This window comes from Phalacrocorax carbo, chromosome 7 (genome assembly GCF_963921805.1).
Source record: "Phalacrocorax carbo chromosome 7, bPhaCar2.1, whole genome shotgun sequence".
In the NCBI taxonomy this organism is placed as follows: domain Eukaryota; kingdom Metazoa; phylum Chordata; class Aves; order Suliformes; family Phalacrocoracidae; genus Phalacrocorax; species Phalacrocorax carbo.
The window spans coordinates 27,368,645-27,392,001 of record NC_087519.1 but is presented as its reverse complement, the minus strand read 5'-3'; the positions used below and the strand labels follow the sequence as shown (position 1 = coordinate 27,392,001).

At 42.3% G+C, this 23,357-nt stretch overlaps 1 protein-coding gene across 2 annotated transcripts; it reads left to right on the top strand.

The window, feature by feature from the left end:
• The first annotated feature begins 3,399 nt into the window (after positions 1-3,399).
• On the top strand, positions 3,400-22,140 carry MSL2 (MSL complex subunit 2). Of its 2 annotated transcripts, none has more exons than XM_064457178.1 (2): positions 3,400-3,561; positions 18,635-22,140. In XM_064457178.1, exon 2 carries the CDS (start codon positions 18,715-18,717, stop codon positions 20,224-20,226), a length of 1,512 nt encoding a protein of 503 aa, XP_064313248.1. In that variant the 5' UTR covers positions 3,400-3,561; positions 18,635-18,714; the 3' UTR covers positions 20,227-22,140. The 2 variants fall into 2 exon arrangements, with proteins under 2 accessions (XP_064313248.1, XP_064313246.1); XM_064457176.1 differs by having other exon boundaries at positions 3,400-4,236.
• Positions 22,141-23,357: the final 1,217 nt, after the last annotated feature.

Genomic DNA, 23,357 nt, shown 5'->3' with positions numbered 1-23,357 from the left:
TTATTCAAATTCATTTTCCACTGAAAAGATAAAGGGATGTAAATCAAAAGATTGGCACACAAATCAGGCTGTAAGTGATGGAACTGATCCACAACCGCAATCATCTGAGGGTCAGTCAGACAGACAACCCTACTGCAGTTAACTTACAAGTAGTCTGTAACCTCCAGGTTGAAAAGACAACACTTGTTTTCTGTCCAACAGCAATGAATTTGGTATGCTGAAACAGCACCAGGTTTGAAATGTTTAACTGATTTTCAGGCACAAGGAAAGCACATGAAAAAACTTTTTGCCCAAGGGGTTGTGGGTTTGGTTTTTGTTTTTTGGTTTTTTTTAGTACTATTTGCATTAAGTTTTCTAAACAAGTGTCCCATTGTTCCTCTTTTAGAAGACTGACCGACCTCCCTCTTCTAGATCTCTGGAAATACTAGTTCTTCTTTACCAGTTTGAAGTAGAGTCTTTGCTTCCTACATAGGTCTCTTAAAATGGTCTCCCAAGGCCGGTGGGTTCAGGGAGGCAAAAGACACAATACAGAAGTAGAAATAAAACCACAGCACTTGGAATGCAAGAGGAATCGCACATTAAGCCCTTCTTTCTGCTATTCTCCCAGCAGAGGAGAGGGGATGGCGACTGAAGGTTACTTCCACTGGCATATAAAATAGTTTATTGCATGTTTCAGGGCTTGTTCAATATTAAGCACATACCACTGCCTGGAGAGGTAGAAGAGCACTGAGAACACTTGCACCACAAGGCTTTTAGTATCAGGGAGCAGCAAAACTGGCTACAGTGCAGGGGAAGATGAGCAAGGTGCAGTATTTGTCACCAACAAGAAACAAAGTCCCACAGCACCTGGGCCAGAAGAGCAGAGCAGGTCCAGCAGCAGCAGTAACAAGGGTGAACCCAGCAACTACCAGACATCCACAGCAATGAAGCAGGTCCAAGGTCAAAGCATGAAGCCAGCAGGCCAGGCACAGCATAGCTCAGGAAAAGGCACGGTCTTATGTATAAAGGCAGCTCCTAAGGCACAGCAGAGAGGGCCCAGGTGAAACTTCTCAGAGCTTGGCTGTTTCTCAGCAGTCTGATCCAAGGTCACACAGCTGTACCACATCAGAGCTGGCCTGATGCACAGACAAGCAGCGGAACCCCTGAGGGCAGGGGAAAAGGTTGCAGAGCCTATCGGTGCACTCAAGACTCTAATATTTAGGCTTACCACTCTATTTGTCCTAGTGATCACAAACAGCTGAGGAGCTCACCCAATCTGTTTGGATAGCAGGACTCGTTCTCCAAAATAATGATACTGATAGACTAGAGGAAACAATCAACAGAAGCAGGAAAAATTATATCTACTTCTTGGACTGCACTATAAGAAATATTGACCCTCAGGTCAAGGGTCTGACAAGATGAAAAGTCAAAATCAGACAGTCAGCCAGCAACAGTGAAAAAAAAAGAAGCTTTGTCTGGTCAAAAGGGTATGACCCAGTCAGTCTTGCTACTCTTGCCACTTCATGTTCAATTTTTCAATAATTACCCTAATTTTAAAGAGTAGGATTTATTTGCCATTCTAGAGAGTTTATATTCTCTGTCCTGCTAGAATTGCAGTTGTTCTTAAATGGAATCCAAACCTACTCATTCAGCTCTATCAGGGAACATAACAACAATGCAGGCTAATGCTGTGAATGGGGATATTGAGGTTTGGTCCTGGAAAACTAGAGATTGCAACTGCTGAACGCAGCTAGTGCACGATACCCCAGAGGAGTATATCCCAGGAAGTAGACAAAACTAGTAAAACTCTCTGGATGTCAGGTGACAAGTTAGCTCCTTGCACAACAGCCAGAGCGGCGTGAGATACAGTTGGGAGGGGTTGAGATGAGAGTGTTCAGGACACTCTTTGGAGTTTGTCAGAGGGTGTGATACAGGGGTGTGTGTATGAGAGTGTGCTTGGTGGGAAGCTGCTTGACTGTTATGTCAGTTTGTTGGCTCAGTTCAGCACATGTTTATGGCAGTCAGCTGGAGAAGGAATTGGACATTTTAGAGGCAATGTACATGTAGGCTTAGAGTGAGAATGAAGATGCTGTGCCACTAAATGAAGTCAGAGTAGGGACTGAATGTGTGCAAGGAGTCATGGTCTGGAGATGTCACACTGAGCGTTTGCTGGGAGGTCAAAGGGAGATGGGGGTGTTGTAGGTATGTGTGTTAATATGGGAGATGCACTGAGTGAATGCACAGGAGCTGTACGTGGGGTGTGTGAAAACAGTGTCAGGCAGGGAATGAGCTGTACAACTTGATAAGGACCAGAAGTGCTAAATGTGTATTTGCACTCAAGACCCAAGTTCCTGTATTTTGTACGCGTGATCATTTTGAGTTGGGCTGGAAAGCTGTGGGGGGCTCACGAAAAGAACAAGGAACAGAAAGATACAGGTGAAACTTCATGGTGAGTTTAACATGGGCAACTCTAGGTGAACACAGAGAGGGACAAGTGAGAAAAAGGAGGGGTTCTATGAGACAGAGGCCACAGAGGAGCAGCTCGATGGCACCGGTAGCATTGCAACACAAGACCTGGAAGAGAGTGGAATGGCAATTTCTTTCAGTGGTGCTTACAGTGGAAATATCAGAAGTTCCTGCCATATGTCCCCAGTGATCTAAAACCTGGAAAAGGTAAAAAATCCCTCCTGCACCTATGTCTTGGTCATACCTGCCCCAAGCCTGTAGATCCACTGCTGCGTTATACATTGTGGTCTCCAGAGCACAGGTAAGTCAACGAGAGCACTTGTGACAAAATTCCACCTACAAGGCCGCATATGGGCAGCTTGTGTTCAGTGGGGCTCCCAGACCGCATCTGAGCAGGGTGCGCGCTGCAACTCCTGTGCCAGATCTTCCGAGAACCTCGCGGGCCCTGCAGCTCTCTCCCTTTGGAGGTGGGCACAGCAGACGTGCTCCAAGCTGGGTGGAAGGGGCACCCGGAGCCTGGAAGCCAGCGGGAAGCCTGAAGCGTTTGACAGGCCTGGCGGCGGGTTCCAGGATGGTTTAAGGCAGAGGCGGGGTCCGATTCCTCAGCTTGAGGAGGTGAGCGGGAAGGCGTTCGCCATGACGGAAACGCGAAGCAGCGTCGGGTGCCCGGTCACTCAAGATGCGCGGCCTCCCGGGAGATAGAGGCTTCTTCTGGCGCGGGCAGTGCCTCAGAGGACGGGGTGGTGGCCGGAGGGACCCTGCGGGCGACCCGCTCCGCCCGCCCGGCGAGGAGGAAGAGGAGGAGGCGGCTGCAGCGGCGGCGGTGCGCGCTTCCTCAGGGCCGACGGCGCCCCCGGGCCCCGCTAGGGGGCGCCGCGCTCCCCACGCCGCGGGATGGGCCCTGGCTGCGGGGAGGGCAGCGGCCCCGTCGGCGCATGCGCAGTGCCGGGCGGTTCAGACCGGGGATCGGCGATGGCTCCGCAGTGACGGTTGGATCTAACGGTTGCCGTTGACATTGCGGCGCGGAGCGGATCGGGCGGGCTGATCCCCTTTCCGCTGAACGGCGCCCGCCCCGCCGCCGCGCAGCTGGGCAAAGCCCACCGGGCCCCCGCGGAGGTAGGCCGCGGCGGCGCCGTGGTGATGCGGCCGCGCTGAGGCCCAGGTGCATCCGCCTCCCTCCCTCCCTCCCCCGCCGCCGGATCGGGCGGCGCGGCCCGGCCCGGCTCCGCCGCCGCCCTGAGCTGGCTTCGCGGTTCCTCCCTGCGGTCGCCGCCATGCCGGGTCGCCGCTGAGGTAGCGTCCGCTGGGAGAGGAGCAGGGCCCGGGGGAGGGCGGCCCGGCATGGCCCGCAGCCTGGAGTAGCGCCGCCGCCACCGCCTCGCTGCGCTGTGTGGCTGCGGGCGGGCCGAGGCCGCTTGCTCGGGAGCGAGGCCCCCGCTGGAGGCGGAGGAGGAGCCAGCGCGGCCCCTCTGACAGGGCCGCCGCGGCCTCCGCGCTGTCGCCGCCGCCGTCGGGCGGCTTCAGGTGGCCCCGGATCAAGGTGACACCCGGCCTCCCCCCGCCCCGGGGCCACCTGCCCCTTCGGCGGGCACGGACTCGGCGCCGCGCCTTCTTCTCACCCCGGAGCCGGCGGCGTGCGAGCGGCTGCGATGAACCCGGTGAATGCCACTGCTCTCTACGTTTCAGCGAGCCGCCTGGTGCTCAACTACGACCCTGGGGATCCCCAGTCTTTTACAGAGATTAACAAGCTCCTGCCCTACTTCAGGCAGTCCCTCTCCTGCTGCGTTTGCGGTGAGGATCTTTTCTTTTGTTCCATGCACAATGAACCCCCGCACCCCTGGCCGGGCTCATCCCACACCCCCCACGTCCCCGAGAGCCGGTGTGGGATGAGCCCCCGTCAACATGGGGAGGGGGGGCGCTGGGGGGTGGGTTTACAACTTGGAAAAGGTGGAGTTGAAATATTTTTTTCGCCTTAAACCCACCCCCACAACACAACAACCTGAAGCGTGGAAGGGGGTGTGTGTGTGTGTGTGTGGGTGGAACTCTGCGGGTAATGTTGGTCGAAAAGATAGGAGGGTGTTAGAGGGCTGATAGCCCGGCAAGCTGGAAAGAAACTGTTGGTTTTTTTAAGTACAGCGTGTTTTGCCCGAAAGGCAACACTTTATTTCACAAAGGGTATGGTAGTTATTCGTGGTTATTGGAATACGCCGGTACAGTGGAATTAACTGCTTTTTAAAAAAGTGATGAGCAAGCGTGATAAAAGATACTCAAAACAATATACAGACCGTAGAGGCGGGGAAGAAAAACTTCATTCCTCCCGCTCTCCCGCTTCCTCGCCCCCCCCCCCCCCCCCCAGCCCCTTGAAATGTAAAGAACAAAAAGTAATTCAGGTTTAAAACAAGGAATTTTAAGCACACAGAAACAATGTTTGGATTTTTGTTTTTGCACGTAGCAGGCAATCATCCTATAACAGTAATCATCACTAAAAGCAAATAGGCTGAAAGTCTGCTAGGATTTCCTCGCTCCCTTCCCCCCAAAATAAAGCATTCTGCATTTTGTGGGCAAAGGCAGACATCCAGAATTTCAGTATTACAATCCGGGGAACATTGGGAAGGAATTGCATTCTGCCGTGTTTATGAAGCGGGGGCACATGTCCATTCCTGGTAGGAAGCTCTGGAACAAGCTGTCAGCCTTTCTTGAACGTTCCCTTGAAGCCTTGGTCGGGGTTGGGAGAGGGAGCCCAAACTATGCGACCTCTCACTTGATTAATTTTCCTCATTCCCCTTTTTTTTCCTCTGGTAGTTTTAAGCCTTGTGTGTGTTTGTATTTTCCTAAGAGAGTGGACTTAAATACATGCAACCATAGTGGACTTACCTTTACTAATGCGTGTGGTCACACTAAAATTTAATTGAATTACTGGGGTTTATAAAGTTAAATATTTTGTTTATTTACAGGGTCAGGATTCCAACTGTTGAGGCTGCTAGACTAGTGCTGATGCTTCCTATCCCGTAGCTATTGGCTCCTCCTACTTAAAGTCTTAGAAAATAGAGATCTGTTTGTACTGGGAAAGAGGGAGCCTGTTCCCAGGATCACTGCATCGTCATTTCCTGAAATAATTTGTCTAAGGTTTGGGGGTTTTCTTTTTCTTCCCCCTCGCATAACCCTGATGTCAATATTGATGCACCTCTGCTCTTTATCTCTTGCGTATTACCTTAGACCCTGTTAATTGCAGTCCCTAACTGATTTTTTCCCTCATAAATCCTTCTTGCTTTTGGTCAGACTGCTTTTGCCTAAAAGTATGCTAATATTTTTCAGAATTTTTTTTTTTAAAAAAAGGTATTTACATAGGGACTACATGTTTCTAACTACTGTGCTATCTGGCCTTTCCATTTTAAGACTGATCTTTGAAATGTGTTCTTTGTTCTCTTTCCCATGACTTCTTCCCTTCTTGGCCTTTTGCAATCTTATTTTTACACTGTGTGCTATTGAAATCGTCTATCTTTAATTTGTCCCTGCCCAAATTCCTGAGCTATTTTCCCCCCTCTTCAGCTTTTCTTGCTTGGCTTTTCTGTTACTCTCAGTTTGGTAGAGCAGACCATGCTTTTTAGTTTGTTTTCTCTATTGACTTGGGCTTCTATGGCTATTCCTACTTAGAAACTACTTCTTGATGGTTCCAGTTTCTCTTTTCAACACTTATTTTCTCTGAATTTTAAGGTTACTGCTTTGGCTTATGGGTTTTTTTTTTCCCCTGCTGTGGCTAGCTTTCAGATAACTGTAGCCACTGTTTGTTTCAGATATTTTGTCTACGCGTGATTCCCCAGTGTTCTCTCTCTGTGTCTGGGGCTCCTGTTTGTGGTGTGGCAGCATACAGAGGCCTCAGTAAATGCTAGGCTCTTTGTGAAGCCATGCAGGAAAGTACAGTTTCTGTCCTTCAGAGTTAGTAGAGTCTTTCTTGAACCTGCAGGCAGTTAGTCATGGGAGAGTGGTCCTGCCCAATACAAAACTCTCCATGCTGGTGTGAACCAGCAGTTGTAAATCTTCAGCTCAGACTGGTAAAGGCAAATTGACTTTCTTTTGCTTGCTTGGTTTTTGTGTTCCTTTTCTCCCACTTGTGTTGTGGGTGAATATTGGTGCCTCTCTCTCTCTGGCCCTCTGACCTGGCTATGATATTTTTAAAGTACTTTTTTTCTCTTGTACATGTTAGTGCTAAGAGCTGTTATACCTTCTGCATATGTAAGGTCATAAAAAAGGTTTTGACAGTGGGGTAGTTTTTTTGTGTGTGTTTTGTTCTAAATATCTAAAGGTGTTTCTTTCTGGCTGCTTTCTACCCTATTTGTCTGTTTAGACCATGAGATCCAAATATCTGGGTATGGCTTCATGTACGTGGAACTTCGAGTGTCTGGTACTTGCCTTGTACAGATCTTAGTAGAATGTACCCTTGATGGTAAATGTTTAAAAAAATCATGCTCTATGGGAGAAATGCTGCATGAATTATCAGTAATGCATAAAACCCCTAAACTTGGTTGAAGTCCCAAGTGTTGGACTTCTAGGACTTCCCTCGGGAAATTACTCCCCAAATTAGTGCTCTTTATGCCATCAGCCTTTCCTCAGTATTTAATCTCTCTGAATGCATTCTGTAATGCTTTGTTGTGCCGTAGGTATTAATTCCGCAGTCAAGATACTCCCTTTAATTTTAGAGAATTGTTTTTAGAAGAAATTGGTGACAGCTATATAAATCAGCTAAGATTATTGTGCTTTCACTATTTTCTCAATCCACTAGACAGAAGCCAACTAATTTCCTTTTGATCTGATAAGTCTTTTAAACCAGCTCACATAGTAGGGGTGGCAGAAGTTTTTAGAGATTATGAAATTCTAATTAAAGCTCTGATTTTAGATCCAAATTGGCACACATGAAGTTCCATCAGTAGAAAGTCATAATGTAAATACAATATGCCATTGTAAATTAGTCAGCTAAATCTGTTTGAGGTGGATTTGAGGTCTCTGTCTTACCTAATGAGTTACAAAGGTTAAACTATGTTGATGGTACAGCGGTGTATGTTTCTAGGCTTTAAGTGGGATCATGTGATAGTTTCCTAGATGGTGGTGTAGGTAGTGCGCTGTCCTCCTACAGGGTTGTATAAGATGGTATTTCCTAGAGCTGGAAAACAAACAAACAAACAAACAAACTTCCAAGCATGCATTAGACAGAAGGTATGTGCCTTATGTGTTTTGAGGATGTGAAATCTGAGCGTCGGTCTCTGGACTAAAGTGATTATTACTAAATTGCATGTTAAATACCACATTTAATTTAAAAATAGCTTAGTAGAATTTATGCAACAAACTTCTGTGTTTTAAAAGTACTGCTTATTGGGACAAGAATCTTAAAATGCCTTTCTCTGTTTCAGATATCATGTAGGTTACAGCAAGTCATTCAAAGGTTCAGTTGGCTTTTCAGCATTAACAGCCTATTTTGAAATGCAGTTAAGATGCTTGTAAGAGATTGCCAGTCAGATCAGCTTTTTATCTGTGGAAAACTTCATCCTGGAACCTCTGAAGGATACTTTAAAAGTGTTTGAAAGACAGATATTGCTGATTTAGAATGGGAAGGTTCTTGAAAGGTCGCATGGCTTTAGGACAATGCTTTACATTTGGCTAGGAACCCAGCTATAGCTTGTGTTGTAGAAGTACAGGAGAAGAATATAGTTCTTGCCTTAAACATCCTGTAATCTAAGTAAGGGGATGTGAGAATATATGTGGCTTGGGGGAGATGAAGCAGTGGGAAGGAACAAAGAAACAATGTGACAGTACTGACTGGTACCTCACACAGCTTCTCTTGAGCGTTTTGAGGTAGCTCTTGATAATTTTAGTTAGAGGATTGAAGCCTAATTGGTAAAGGTGAATTACAGAAGCAACTCCCAAGCACAAGGAATGGCATGGATTAAAAAAAAATTGTAGACTTTTTGTTTTCCTATTTACAAGGTTAGTATAGGGATGTTATTTCCATTCTGCTCTTCTGTAAAAGTATTAGCCTGTTTTTTGGAAGTTTTATACTGTTAATATAAGTTGAGTCTTACGGAACTCATTCTGCTAGGTAGGTTTGAAACTTCTTCACCGTTAATGGTATATTGAGGTCTGTGAATTTTTCCATCTTTGTGCCATCTTGTCTGTGTTGTTGGACCTGTAAAGGCTCCTCATCTTCTTTCTTTCCCCTCGCTGAGCTAACTCTCCATTGCTTCTGCAGTTCTGACTGCTTCCCCCAGACCCCTTATCTGTAGCTCTCAGTGGTGTCACTATGGATCCCAAGTAGAGCTTATTACTTTAGGCTATAGTTTGTCTTTGGGTCATTGTCAAACCTGTACAGTTTCATTAAACTTTCAGATGAAAACTTCTACAAATAGCTAAGGGAAGAAGCACCACAAGCAAGTGGAATGTAAGCGAATGATGGCTCTAGAGTAAGCAGTCTTTCCCCCCACAGATGGTATTGAGACAATCTGAGGCATGCAGCAGATACGTGATGCCCTTCAGAGAAGGGACGATAGTTGGGTGACACCTAAATAGACTTAAACTTTCTAGAAAATTTGATTTCCAGTCACAGAGATGGAAGAAGGCAGAAGAAACAAATTCCCACTACTAATAAAACTTAAATATATGTGTGATACTGGATTTTCTCTTTGGGGTGAGCCATGGCTAAGTGAGTTACGCCTGGATATCAGAGCTTTAAAGTGAAAAAGTGTATTTAAGTTTTGTGATGGAAGAGTATAGCCTAGAACTCTCATTCATTGTCCATTCTCCTTAGATTAAGGAGAGTGAAGACTGATTCATGATCTGTGCTGCCAGATCAGAGTTGCCTTTTATGTTTGAAAAGTAGTCTGGCTTTGTGTTTTGCTTTGGGTTTTTTAAGGTATTTTTTCACTGATGTTTCCTTATTTCCTCCTTTTTCAATGATAAAAAAATACTGTCCAGCTATCACATATTGGTAGTTTTAAAAGTATTTTATTTTCTCCTTAAAAATTATGTGAAAGGTTGCCAAAATATTTCTGAATTTCTGAAGAATGTGCAAAATAATGAGACTCTCTGAAACAGCTATTGGGCAGCATGGACTACAGGACAAAGTACCTATTAAATCTTTCTGCTGCAGGTATTCTTTTTATTCGTGTTTTGGAGATAGCCAGCATGGGCAGTTGCTTATAAAATGTCTGCTCACACATCTCTGAATACACCAATTTTTGGCCAAGAACATGCTGGATGATTTCTCTTCCTCTTAAAATCTCCTTACTCAAATTCACTGTTTCCCTTTCCTGTTTTTAAATCCTGTGTGTGACTCCTTGGAGAACTGCTTTTTCAAGGTTGTCTGTGTTGTACTGCATACATTTTGATGACATAAAGTTCTACCAGTTGAATTTAAATTGGTTTCTAAACTAAAAATACTCCTCTGTCTTAGAACAAAATTGAGGAGTAGGAAGAGAAGTAACTGTGGTTTCCACCTTAACAGCTGGCTGATAGCAGGCTTCGAAAGAAGGTTGCAGTATTGTCTGATGTGATTTGAGTGCGTGTTTCTCATCGAGGCAGTGGGAGATGATCGACAGGTTTTGATGGTCGCCTGAGGATATTGATTAAACTGATTGCATTTTGGAGTGTTTAAAGAAAAGTTAATGTGTTGCCAAGAGGCATCTTTATTGGGACAACTTATTGTCCAGATCTATGGGCATAGTGCGTTCAAACACAGATTTCTTTGGTTTTGTTTTCTTACTATGTTATGATTTACAGATTAGTTTGACTAAATATGGAGGAGTAAGCAGTTGCTGGATATTGTGTTGGAGTTCTTTGAGGCCAGAAAAAAAGTTTCTGCATCTAGTATATGACTTGAGAAATAATTCACAGCACAACCTTTCTTGAGCACTGTGCTTTCCAGAGAAAAGATTTTCCTGCTCTTACGGAGGAATTAACTTTGAAGTCCTTTAATGATGTAATTTGTTATTCTCTGTCTCCTGAGCCTTGCAGTCACAGCACAGGGCTTGCTCCTCCTCCTGTGGGCCTGAAGAACACAGTTTACTTTAAGATTGTGCAGTTAATCTTGATGGCCTGAGCATTTTTGTTTGGTGGGAAAAAAATAGTTTTCATTACTTTTTTGTTTGTTATCAGTATAATTAACTTGATTGATAACTTTCTTTGAAAGTTTAAACTCTCGAGTGTTTATGCTGCATAGGAACATGTTAAATTAATCTTATACACATAGGAGAAATGTTAACTTTGCCATTTAAAGCCTCGTAAAATACAGCAACCTTGGCCTTTGGAAGACATCATTACATGAAAATTCTACACTGGATGGTGAAAAAAATCAATTTATTTATCTTTTTAAAACCTATTCATTACAAGGTTTGAACTTTGCCACATAGTTTGTTAAGAATACATTTAGAATTTTTCCAGTCAGTGATTTTTGTAAACACTGATTTTCAAACAGAAATGTAACTTTGACATAGGACTTGGTAAAATATCTTCTGTTGTTTATTATGTGGGAGTGGAGTCAGAGAACAAAGCGGTCCCTTCTACAGTTTAAACACAATTTGTTGTCATATTTCTGTTTTTTTTTCTTGAACCTTACCTAAAGAGGTTGACTGTATTTCTCCAAATACGCAGAAAAATAGTCTAACTGTATTCTTGTCATGATTAATTTGTGTTCCCATGGTATTCAGGCAAAATTAGTGCAATTTTTATTTTTCCAAAGTTATCATTAATTCTTCAGTCATGACCATCCCTATATGAGGGTAATAATTTCTGTAGCTATTTTTGCATAGTTGTTTGTTGACAGAGGATGCTCAGAGATACGTAACAGTCAGCAGTATGTTTTATCTGATAAAATTTTGAAATAAGTCTTTTTTAATTTTTTTTTTTTTTAAAGTGTGTGTTCCCCCATGTTTCCATTTCACCTGACGGGAATTCTGTCAATGCTTGTGAATGTCTTTGGACAAATTCTTGTGGCACTGCTGTTGTAGTTGTGGTGATGTAAGAGCAAGGTGACATTTTTCAGGAAGAAATACTATTGTTCAGTTCCCAGGTAAACTCTTAACTGCTTCAAATCTGAAAAGGGGTTGTGTGCTGAAAGTCTTGGGCAATTTTTTCTATTTCTAGTTTTTAACTGAATAAAACTATATTTCTGTCTATGAAACCTTGTCTCACAAAAAACACTTAAGTACATTTCTAGTGTTCTCATTGTGAACTCTTTCTTACAGTCTGTGTTTTGTAGACATAGGTTCAAAGGTTTTTGCTAGTAATGTTGCAGATGTGTCTTGTGTCTTCATCCTTCTCAAGCAAGAGTGTGGTCGCTCCAAATGTTGGGGTTTTGTGGGGGTGTGTGTGTTTTTTTTTTCTCCCGTGTTTTTTTTTTTTTCTCTGAAGGCCGGGAAGTGGGTCATCTCTGCCAGGTGATCCAGTAGGTTTCTGTATCAACCTAAACCATTCTATGAATCTGTATGATGAGAAAAGTTGCCAAACATTTTTCTACCAGGGCGGGTTTGTCAGGGCAAGAGTAGGACAAACCTCTGTCTGGTGATCGGCCGGCCTCTTGACTTCGGTGCAGTGTTTGTGAAATCTGTCAACCAGACCATGGTTCAAGCCCACCATCTTAAGTGCACAGTTTGGAACAGGTTTGTGTTAGGGCTTGATATCTGTGTAAGGAGACTCTCCACTGTTGTCTTGGCAGCTGTCCCTTGCAGTAACCTCTCTTAAAGTTTCTCTCTGGTTTGAGTGTATTTAGTTATCTCCTTTTCTAGTAAGCATCCAGATCTTTCACCCATATAAAACAGACCTTACACATTTGTGGTATTTTTCTGCAGATGGTTAACAGACCTTTTCTCTACTTATGATATGCCTGCCTGTTCATCGTCAAATGGTTTTGCAAATAGTGTTTTTAGGTTTTTTTATCAAACTGCAAATGCTACTGCATTTATAATCATATTTGCATGTTTTGCTTTGAAACCTTATTAAGCTACTTATTTAATCGGATCTGGCTGATAATTTCTTAGATGAAAAGATGCTGCATGGGGTTGAAGAAGGGAGCAGTGCAGGGAAGGTGGTGGTGGGAATGAGTCTTTTCCTTTCAGAGGCTGCTTCAGCCAAAGTACTTGAGCGGCAGGTAGATGGATGAACTTCAGGAAGCCTAGCAAGTGGCATCACCAGTCAGTGAGCACTAGCTCCCATCCTTCAGGAGGTGGTTAACTACGAAGCTTGAATATAGCAATTTGTTAGACCTTACTGCCTGTTGCTAGTTATTTTAGTAGAAACAATCGGATCATGTTTAATCCAGAAATGAAAATGCTGAAAGTGTAGCAGTCAAACTCTTAAATCTCTAGCTTATATGGCAAGCACCTTGAAGTAATAACCATATTAATTTTAAATCTAGAAGTATATGTATGCTTCATCAGATTGATTATAGTGCCCTGTTTTTTAAAACTTGCTAGATGCACAGAGCTGTAGAATTTCTGTCTGACTAATCCAAAGTTCACAGAAGCTTTTTGTAATCTTGGTTGAAAAACAAAGTCATGGTGACTATAATGTTTGATGTTAACAGATTAACTGGTGTGGGTGAGCTTTCTTCTTACTGTCTTCTTCCCTTCTTCATGGATGCCAGTCATACTTATGTGTTCCGTGGCAGACACGCCATGTCAGTCAGGTAGAGAGTGAAAGGAGTAGAGGGCTGGGCTGTTAAGCTTTCCCCTCACTTGCTGTGCATTATAAACAATGGTGATTTCTGGTGATATGAATGCAACCAAGAAGGCAGACCAATGTTGGAGATTAACCCCTGCAATACATTTATTTCTACCTGTGTCAAAATCGTCATAATATTTTTTTTTCTAGAGTACTTCATCAGATTAAGATTTAATGGTTACATCATTCTTAAGACTTTGAGTTGTTAAAAAAGGCAATATATTATGTTTCAGTAGACTTTTCCAACGGCGCTGCATTAGTTATTTGTGTGTGTTCCCTTTTGTAGGGCATTATATTTCTGCCTTTGCTGAGGATAGATGAGAATGGAAGGAGGTGACCTGTTCCAATTCAAGTCTTTCTTCCCAGTGAATTTCATCCATTTGGAAGGCATTTGCTGGATATTGCTAATAATTGCTTTGATTCCCAATTCTTCTCCTTGCTTTGGTCTCTGAGATACAATTTGCAGATGCTTCCCCTCTTCCTGCAGCTGTGAAGTAATGCTCATTAAGGAACACAATAGGAAGTATTCCTTGTGGTTTAAATGACCTCCCTCCTGGTAGCGGCCTTTCCAGGACAGCTGTGGTGTTCTGTAAATAATATATTAACAGTATTTCCTCTGTATAAGCTGCTTATTAATTGTAAGTGCCCGTATTAATGTAGACATTTAGTAAACCTTTCTGAAAGCAGGATAGTTAAGAGGTGATGTTGTTCAGGGAAAGCCTCTTATTGGAGGCTTTCTAAGAATGTGATTTTTGCTTTTGGTGTATTAATATACCCCTTGCAAAAGACGGTGAGAAAAGATGAGGCAAAATTTAGTAATAGCAAGCTATTTAGGGTGGTAAAAATGAAGGTGTGCCAGATGAATGACTGCACAATAAAATGACAAATTTAGCTTAGATAAATATTGAATTATAAACATGGAAAGAATATTACTTTCTCAGGGCCCACCATCTTAATATCTTGCAGATCTATATACATTTGTAAACTTACAGAAAGGGGTAGCACTGATGGCTACCAGCCAAAAGTGAGATCTTGGCCTTGCAATATAAAACTCCATGAGAATATCAGCTCAGTACTGAGTATCAATCAAAAAAGCAAAGCAAATGCTAAAAAAGAGGAGAATGTTATTACAGCACTAAAGCTGTGGTTCACCTGTCTCCTACATTGTTGCAGTTGTGGTCCCCCATCTCCAAAAAGAACTGTGGAAGAGTTAGGGGAAGGGCAGTCCAATATAAGGAACAACTTATGTGCAGTCTGGAAAAGAGACTACTTGGAGGGTTATGTGGTAGATGTCTGTAAAACCGTGAGTGGCGTGGAAGAGAGGATAGGGGTTGACTGTTGCCTCGTGCAACACAAGAACCAGATAATGTCAAGTGAAACTAGTAAGGGTAACATTCAAAACAAAAAGGTCATTCTCAGCACAACTACTGGTTGACCAGGGAACTTCTTGTTAAGGCCTGTTGTGACCGATTACATTTAAATAGTTAAAGAGGAGATGAGGCAAGCCTAAGGAGAGAATCTGAGGTTACTGAGTACGTGGAAACCCCATCTCCCATGAAAAGCATCTTGGCTCATAATGGTTAAAAGCTGGGCAAGTATCAAGAGGTTGCTTGCCTTGTTCTTACTCTGTGACCTTATAAGCATCTGCTTTTGGCTGCTGGTGAGATGGCCTACTGGGCTAGATGGATCTTTGGTCTAACTCAGTATGGTTATTGTTCAGAGTTTGAGGATGGACTAGGTACCATCTTGGAATCCTTCCTGGCTTTATTTTCTTAATAGTTAATAATCTTAATAATAGTTAATAATCTTAATCTGGGAAGATCTGGTCATTTGCAGCATCAGATGAGTGTTATGCCTTGGGAGCATGTATGATATGGCAGTTTGGAACGTCCCAGAGCTTAGTACCTCCAGATTCTGCGTAGCAGTTTGGGTGTTGTCTTCCTGGGACAGTGTTGCTGACTTAATACCATTCCCTGCGTATTAGAAGTAATGAAACTTAATCTTCTGTGAATTTGCATCTCATGGTTGACTTTTTTTAGCTTAGTGATAGTAAAGCTGAAGAGAGTGTTAGATGCCAGAGAATCCATATGAGAGAGAAACTTTGAAGAATGAATGTTGAATGAGATACGAGCTCAAGCTGAAAATATTCCCTCAGCTCAGGGATTCCTAATATCTCTCCCATGTAGGTTGTATGGCATTTACTGAGAGTAGAACTTGCTCTGTTCTTTCCTTTATTGAGAGCGTGTAAAGTGTTTTGTCTTGTCTGTCTGTCTGCATGGTTGGTTGTGGTTTTTTTTTTTTCTCTCAAAGCTTCTGGAAGCTTAAGTTTTTCAGTATCCTCTTTTAGCATTTGCACCCATAAAACAGCTTCAGCCAGATTTATTTTGGGAAAAATAAAGTGCATGGATGGTAATGACTTTTTTCTTTTTAATCTAATTAGAAGTTAAATTGGTATATTGTTTATTTGGTTCTATCTCTGAAGTGTTTTAGTCCTTCATAATCTGTAAAGCATTGATCATCATAACTCATACTTAGTCATCATAAGTAGGAAAAAGAGGCTAAAGATGGACCAAGGAGCATACCCAACCACTTTCTTTCATTGGGTATTAACGTTGGTGGGCTTTTGGTCCTGGAAGCACTGTGGATGAGTGTAGTTTTACCATGGCTTCTGACATCTCAAAGCATTAAATGAATGTATGTTAGGTATGTTTGCCTCCTGCATTGTCCTGGCAGGGCTTTCTGCCTGTCCTGTTGGAAAGACTCAAGATCCAGAAGGGATGGACAGTTGTTGGTGAACTCTTCGTGTTAAAGGACGTGACTTCTGAGACTAGCTGACGTGATTTAAAGCTGCTTTTTTTTTTTTTCTTTTGTCCCCACGGGAGCTAGGGACTTTTCTCACAGAGTCAAATCCAGTCTTAGGACCATGATGGACATCTCTGCCTGCATGCTGTTTATATAGTGTAATTTAAAGGGAACTTTTAAAAAAAAAAAATTGCACTGCAGGTTGGGTTGTGTGACTTCATGTTCCATCTGTTGGCTTTAAATCTTTACTGCTTACCTTGAAGAGTGTTCTGCTATTGTCTTCTTGTGGTGGGGTCTTGTGGAGTCACCCTTCCTCAGTTAGCCTTTCCTCATTAGATTAGCAAAGAAATGTTAAATACCTAGTCTTTGATTGTGAAATGTATTTCCTGTCAAGTATTGCTGTTGTGATTTGAATCCTTCTCTGTTCTACAGCTTCTTCTATTCAGTGTTGGACCTGAACAGCTTTTGATTAGCTGTGTTTCAAGTATTGTGTGCTTCCCTACAGCCCCTGTTCCAGTCATGCTGTAATGACAGTTCTCATTATTTGACATTGTGTAGAGATATGCCACCTGTCAACTTTCTAAACAATTATATTTCCTCTCAGTTTATTAAAAAAAAAAGATGTAATGATGACTTCAGCACTCATTCTTGTTATTTGTTGCTCAAAAACCAGTTTACATCAAGCCACTTTTACTGAAAGACAGCTCAGACAGAGGGCTGGAGCAGCCCCTTCCCGAAGAAGTATGAAGGGATTCAGATTTCAAAGGGAAAATGGGATAGTCTGCTCACTCATGGAATTCAAGACTGTTGTGGAATTACTGTGCTAATGCAAATTTCCTATTGAAACACGCACAAAAAGTTCAATTTCCATAAGTTGTTTGAATAATGAAAAATACAGAGGGTTAGGTTAGGAAAGGGGGTGGAATGTTTTGGTAACAGCTACAGCGAGGGACAAGTTTCATATTTTAAGTGCAACTACAGCCAAGGGTTAGTACAGTGTGTCTTGTTCTTCTGCCTGAGGGCTTGGATTCTCAGCTAAGGTAATAAAAGGTAGAAAGGTTGGGGGTTTCTTCCTTGGATGGCAACATAGTCCACTCAGCTAGGCCCAGTTAATTACATCCATTCAAAGTGCTATCATGAAAATTGGTTACAGAAGGTCCATGTGATAAAAATTTCCTTGGCAAGTGAGTGATGAGAGAAAATATCTTTATATTTTCTAGGATTTTTTAAATCTGTCTTTTAATATATGCACTTTGTTTTCTCATCTCAAATTGCTCCATTTTATTATTTTCTTTGTAACAGCATGTTTTCACTTTGGGAAATCTGGGTGAGAATTCACTGGTGGTTGTAACTCATCCAACAAAGGCTCCTTTTGGGGAGGAAGGTCTGATCAAAGCTGAAAATCTGCTACTTGGAAAGGAGGGGAAGACAGTTGCTGTAGATGGCTATAGATACTCTGAAATTTAATTCAGGTGTTAGAATATCTGTGTGGCCTAGAACTAGCTAGAAATAGCAAAGAAATACTGTCGTTTCCTGGATCTAGTTACTAGCTGGATTATTGCTACTCAGAATTTCCGTTACCTCAGTTCTTTCATATTTTATCTTTATGTGTTACTTGGTTTGTTCTTAAATAAAAACAAAAATATTCTTCCAGGTTTTTACCATTTCAGAGATCTGGAGACATCACCTTCCACATTGTCAGTACTGGGTGTCTGAAACTTTCTGTGCTGTCAGGTGTGTCGATTCCTTCAGCAACTGATTTTTCTTAGTTTTCTATTCTTAACAGTAAGATCTCATACAAAATCCTTTATTCTGATTTCTTCACTCCTGCCCAGGACATGAGCAGTTATTGACACTTTAAAGTATTTTAGCATCATGGCTATGACAGTACCACTGTTTTATTTCACTGATATGTGTCTGAACTGGAAAACTGTGAGCCACCGCTTGCCGGGGTATGTTGATAGTCACTTTGTTGCACCTTCTGGTTTGGCACAAGAGTAATTTCTTAGAGAGCAATATAGTCTCTTCCCCCCCCCCTTTTTTATTCAGATATAAACCTAGGTGTTTTAGTCAAAGCTTATAAGAATTCATGGGATCCATTTAACTGTATTTGTTGCTTGCAGAGTGACTGTCACAAAACTAGGCTCTATTTTTAGTTCCAGATAAACGAAAAGTAAAACAAAGTCTGCTGTGTCTTCTTTCCTTTTGGGGTTGATATTTCATAATTTTTACATTCCTTTTAGGGTTTTTGTCTGCTCTGTTGCCATTTGTCGTCACTAATTTCATTTAAAACTCTGCACTAGCTCTTTGTGGGAGTTTATTGTTGCATTTTTGGTAAATTCATAGAAATCTTCTGTGTTCTGTAAGTTTCAGAGGAAGAAACTGCTGAAGGGGACAAGGGGACTGGTAGTGGTTTAGTTAAGAGTGTTTCTGAAGGCTGCAGCAGCACAACAATTTGTGGTGTGATGGTTTTCTTATTTTTTATTATTTTTATAAATTTTGTGTGGAAACCAGATATGGTGGCTGTGAAAATTTGTATAGACTATTGTTTGGATGGCATGTTGTCATGTGACTTCCTGAACTTTCTCAGGCAATATTTTTGATGGTAGAAAAAATTCATCCCATGTTATCCTGGAAACCTGCCTTGAGTCCATTGTAATCTTTCTCTTTCTTTTTTCCTTAGGAAATTTGCTACAAGACCCTATTGCTCCTACCAACTCCACATGCCAGCATTATGTCTGCAAAAGCTGTAAAGGCAAGAAGATGATGATGAAACCGTCATGTAGCTGGTGCAAGGACTACGAACAGTTTGAGGAGAATAAGCAGCTAAGCATCTTAGTGAACTGCTATAAGAAACTTTGCGAATACATAACGCAAACTCCACTGGCACGAGATATTATTCAAGCAGTTGACTGTTCTGCTGATCTCTTGGCTCTGCTCAAAGATGGATCACCCCTCCACGAAGAGACAGAAAAATCTTCCGATACAGCCTTGGCTTTGACACATTCCCCAGTACCTTCAACCTCAGAACTCACAACCGATCCTCCAGCTAGTTTTACGTCAATACCTGAAAGCACACACAACATCGATATTAGAGGTTCTGTTATCAACGGGTTGCCCAATTGTAATGGGCTTTCGGTAGATAAACTTGGAGTGAATATTCCTTCTCCTGAACACGCAAATACAATTGATGTCTGTAGTACTGGAGAGTATATAAAAACTGAAGATATCTCTAGCAGCCTGCAGCCTGTGTGCGATACAGTTTCTGCTAGTGACTTGTGTACGACAGGCATTGACATCTGCAGTTTCAGTGAGGATATAAAACCAGGTGGGTCGCTGCTCCTTAGCGTTGAGGAAGTTCTCCGGAGCTTAGAGACCGTTTCAAATACTGAAGTCTGTGATTCTAATTTGCAGCCCAGCTTGGAAGCAAACATGACTAATGGTCCTTTCCTGCAGCTTTCTCCCCCGCCTCTTAGCCATAACATTTTCATGCCCACAGATGCTTCTCCTCATGGAATATCCTGTACAGCGGCGACGCCCAAGGTGGTCAAGTTAAACAGAAAGCGGTCTCGATCAGAAAGCGACAGTGAAAAGGTTCAACCTCTACCCATTTCCAGCATCATCTGTGGCCCAACATTGGGAGCATCAGCTCCCGTAACAGTGAAACAGGAAAACAAAATGTCTTTGCAGCCTATTGCAACTGTACCTAATGGAGGCACTACTCCCAAAATAAGTAAAACTGTGCTCATGTCCAACAAAAGCATGAAAAAGAACTTAGAACATGCCCCTAAGAAATCTCACCCAAAAGCCAAACCAGGGGTGCTGAAAACAAAAGACAAAGCAAAGGAGAAAGTCCCTAGCAGTAACGTTATGCCAGGAAGCCCAACAAAAACTGTGTATAAAAAGCCACAAGAAAAGAAAGGGTGTAAATGTGGTCGTGCCACCCAAAATCCAAGTGTTCTTACATGCCGTGGCCAACGCTGCCCTTGCTATTCTAACCGCAAAGCCTGCCTTGACTGCATATGCCGTGGCTGCCAAAACTCATACATGGCTAACGGGGAGAAGAAGCTGGAGGCATTTGCAGTGCCAGAAAAGGCCTTGGAGCAGACTAGGCTTACTTTGGGCATTAATGTGACAAGCATTGCAGTGCGCAATGCCAGCACAAGCACCAGTGTAATCAATGTGACAGGGTCACCAGTAACTACGTTTTTAGCTGCCAGTACACACGATGATAAAAGTTTGGATGAAGCTATAGACATGAGATATGACTGTTGAATCTTTCTTTCTTTTCCCTGCCATCAGTAGGGGAACTGCTACAGTTTTAAGGCAGCTATGGTTCTGTTTAACTTGCTGGAGCTCCTGCGTTTAGATCACTTGTATCAAGTGTTTTTCATTGCTATGTTATGTGTATTAGTGTCTGGGAAATAGTTGCAGATAATGGAGGAGTTACCCTTAAATCTGTTTTTAGTTCTTACAGCACCTCATAGTTTGAGATCAATTGCTGATGTAAATGATTTTATCACAAGATCTGTGGCAAGGAATATATTTAACCTCATTGTACTTGGTCATGCTTTGTGCTCAGTCAAAGCTTCTGCTTAAATGTGGCAAGGTGGTATCTAGTTAGTCCATCTAAACTGTGCTAGGTTATGATGTAGAACAGTCATTATCGATTAGTTACGGCCACCACTACTGGACAAATGACCTAATATTCCTGTAGGAAAACACAGCATTGAGCTGGAGAATACAGACTGAAAAGGGTAGATAATTTCTGACGCTGAGAATTGGTTATCTACTCAATGGAATAGTTTAAAAATTAAAAAAAAAATTAGTAATATATTGAGAAAGCTAATAGCCCAAAAAGCAGCTCAGTCTCCAGACAAGGGTCAGGAAGACCAGTTGGTTAGATACGGACCTCGAACTGCTGACTTGGGTGTGCTGCCCTGTTAAGGCCACCATTCTTTTTTTTTGTTTGTTTTCTTGACAATTCCACAGGTCACATTCCTGATCAGTTTTGCCCACTGTGCCAACTCGGCTTGTTTGACGTGTTACTGTTTCAGCTGGGGCAAGAAAATTATTTGTACACAAAGAAGGCTCAAGTTTTATTAGCACCATTCTTTTCTTTCTTTCCTCTGTGCCTGCCCCATCCCCCCCCCCCTTTTTTTTTTTTTTGAGTTCCTGCTGATTTTACTGCTGTTACTTCTAGAAAAGAGAGGGGATTTTGTGGGTTACAGAGAAACTCCTTGGCTGATTCCCCCTCCTTCCCCCTGCCTCTGCTGCCGATCAGTGCCTGGGATACACAGGGACTTCTGCAGCAGTTATCAGCTGGGGGAGAGGATCGATTGCCATCTAAGGTCAAATATTTCAGATGTCTGTTAGACAGAATAAGCTATATAACTTCACCCAGAATCTATCTCATTTTTTCACTGATATGTTGAAAGTAGCTTTTGAGAGTTAGTGCTTTTCCACCTGGGCTGAAAGGCTCTAAAATGGAGATATAACACAAAGTTGTCAAAAAGCTTATCCCAGAAAGTGTTAAAATGAAAGTAGGAATTCAGCTTTATGCAAGAACGGTTTATTTCAGTGTAAACCCTAAATAAGAGTGCAAGCAGAAGAATTTAGTCTTGCATTTAGGGTTTCACTGGCAGCCTAAAAAAGATGATGATGTGAAAGCGTAAATTTCTCCTCTTTGAATGATACAGCACAAATTAAACATGGGCTGACTAGAACACAAACCAGTGCCTTCTCATTTTGAAGGCAGTTCCTGTTTCAACAGCATGTTAAAATAGTATGTGAATTTTTTGAGTTACATTACTGCTTCCGTCTTTCCTTTCACTCATCCCATGAGCCCCGCAGCGCTTTCTGACCTAACACTAGGTGTATTTTGATTTGGCACAAAGCACGTACAATGATGGTTCCTCACCTAAGAAATAAGCAAAAACCTTTGGACACAAATGACACCTCCTTTTGTTTTGTAGTGTACCATGGTGTCATTTTCTGTGAATGTGGTCAGATCTTTTTGTTGGTTTTGGTTTGTTTCTCCCCCCGTCTTTTTTGTGGGGTGGGTAGGGTGGGGGGTTAAAGCCATAGGAAAGAAAAATGTGATGTATGTGTCCAGTCTGTACTTTTTTGTTTTTGTTTTGCAAGAAGAGTTGAAAAATATTTTTGATAATGAGTAAATGGTGGAAAATGCTTCTTAGTATTCTTGTCTTTATTTGCCAACCCAAGTACCTGAGATCTGTGTTTTTTAGCCCTCATGAGATTTAACAATGTCCTATTAAAATGTATTTAGTTAAACTTGTATGTGATTTTTGTGTTGACCTGGAAGGGCCCTCCCGTTTTCTAATTTGGTGGTTTGATCGTGACCTACTAATGTACATCTGTTTATTAGTCCACTACGTGTAAGAAAAGTAGCCAAACCAGAGTCTGATTTAAGGGGAGTAAACTGCACAGCATGGGTTGTTTCTGAATGCTTTTGCAGAGCTGTTAAGTTTTGATGAGATTGTTGATGGTACATTTATTAGGACTTTCATTAAATTAAATACATAGTACCTTTGCTCCAGAAATGTGGGAGTATTGGAATCTTTACTATCTCACTGCTGCATCAAATACGGTACCAGAAGTTGGAGAATTTAGGTCAAGTGTGTTTTGGAACCATCGACAGGAGAGTCCTGCTCGTTAATGTAAAATTGCAAATGGTAGATTCAGGTTGTTTCTAAAAACATTTCCTTTTATGCTGCCACGTTCTTGAAATGTATATTAAAATTCAAATTGATTTAATAAATATTAGTTTTCTAATTCTATTTTGCAACTGCTGAGGGCATCAGTGTGGCATATGTTGAACTTACTGTCTAAATACTACTTAGTCTGTTGATGACTAATTCTGTAATTGTTTAAATTAGTTTGGCTTGGTTTGGTTTTCTTAACCTCCTGGCTAGTTGTTCTTGAATAAGCTGAGCAATGGAAAGGATCATAATGTTGCTGAAAATAACTGCAGTGGTTCTAGTTTGAAAAGCATCAGTTTCCATTTTATAGCAATAGGAGCAGCGTATGTTCTGGGACCGTCCAGCGTTGGCTGCGGTCACAGAGAGCTGAGTGAAAACTCAGCCCGAGGCAGCCACAGCAAGGACTTGCTCGGTGTGTGTGGGGAAGCACTGGGGAATCCCTGACAGACAGCAGTCGCAAGGATCATTTTAGCCCCAGCTTAGGCTGGGCTGGGCTGGTGGGAGTTCCCCAGCTGCCGTCAACCAGGTGTTTTTCCTGCGGTGCTGTGGATGTGGGGAGCTGTACTCAGCATTAGCACAGAGGATATGCTTGGGGATTTCTTTTCATATAGGAAGTGTGTGATACTTCACCATTCTTCAAGAGAATTGGGAAGACAGTTATTAACTTCCAAACTTTATTAAAAT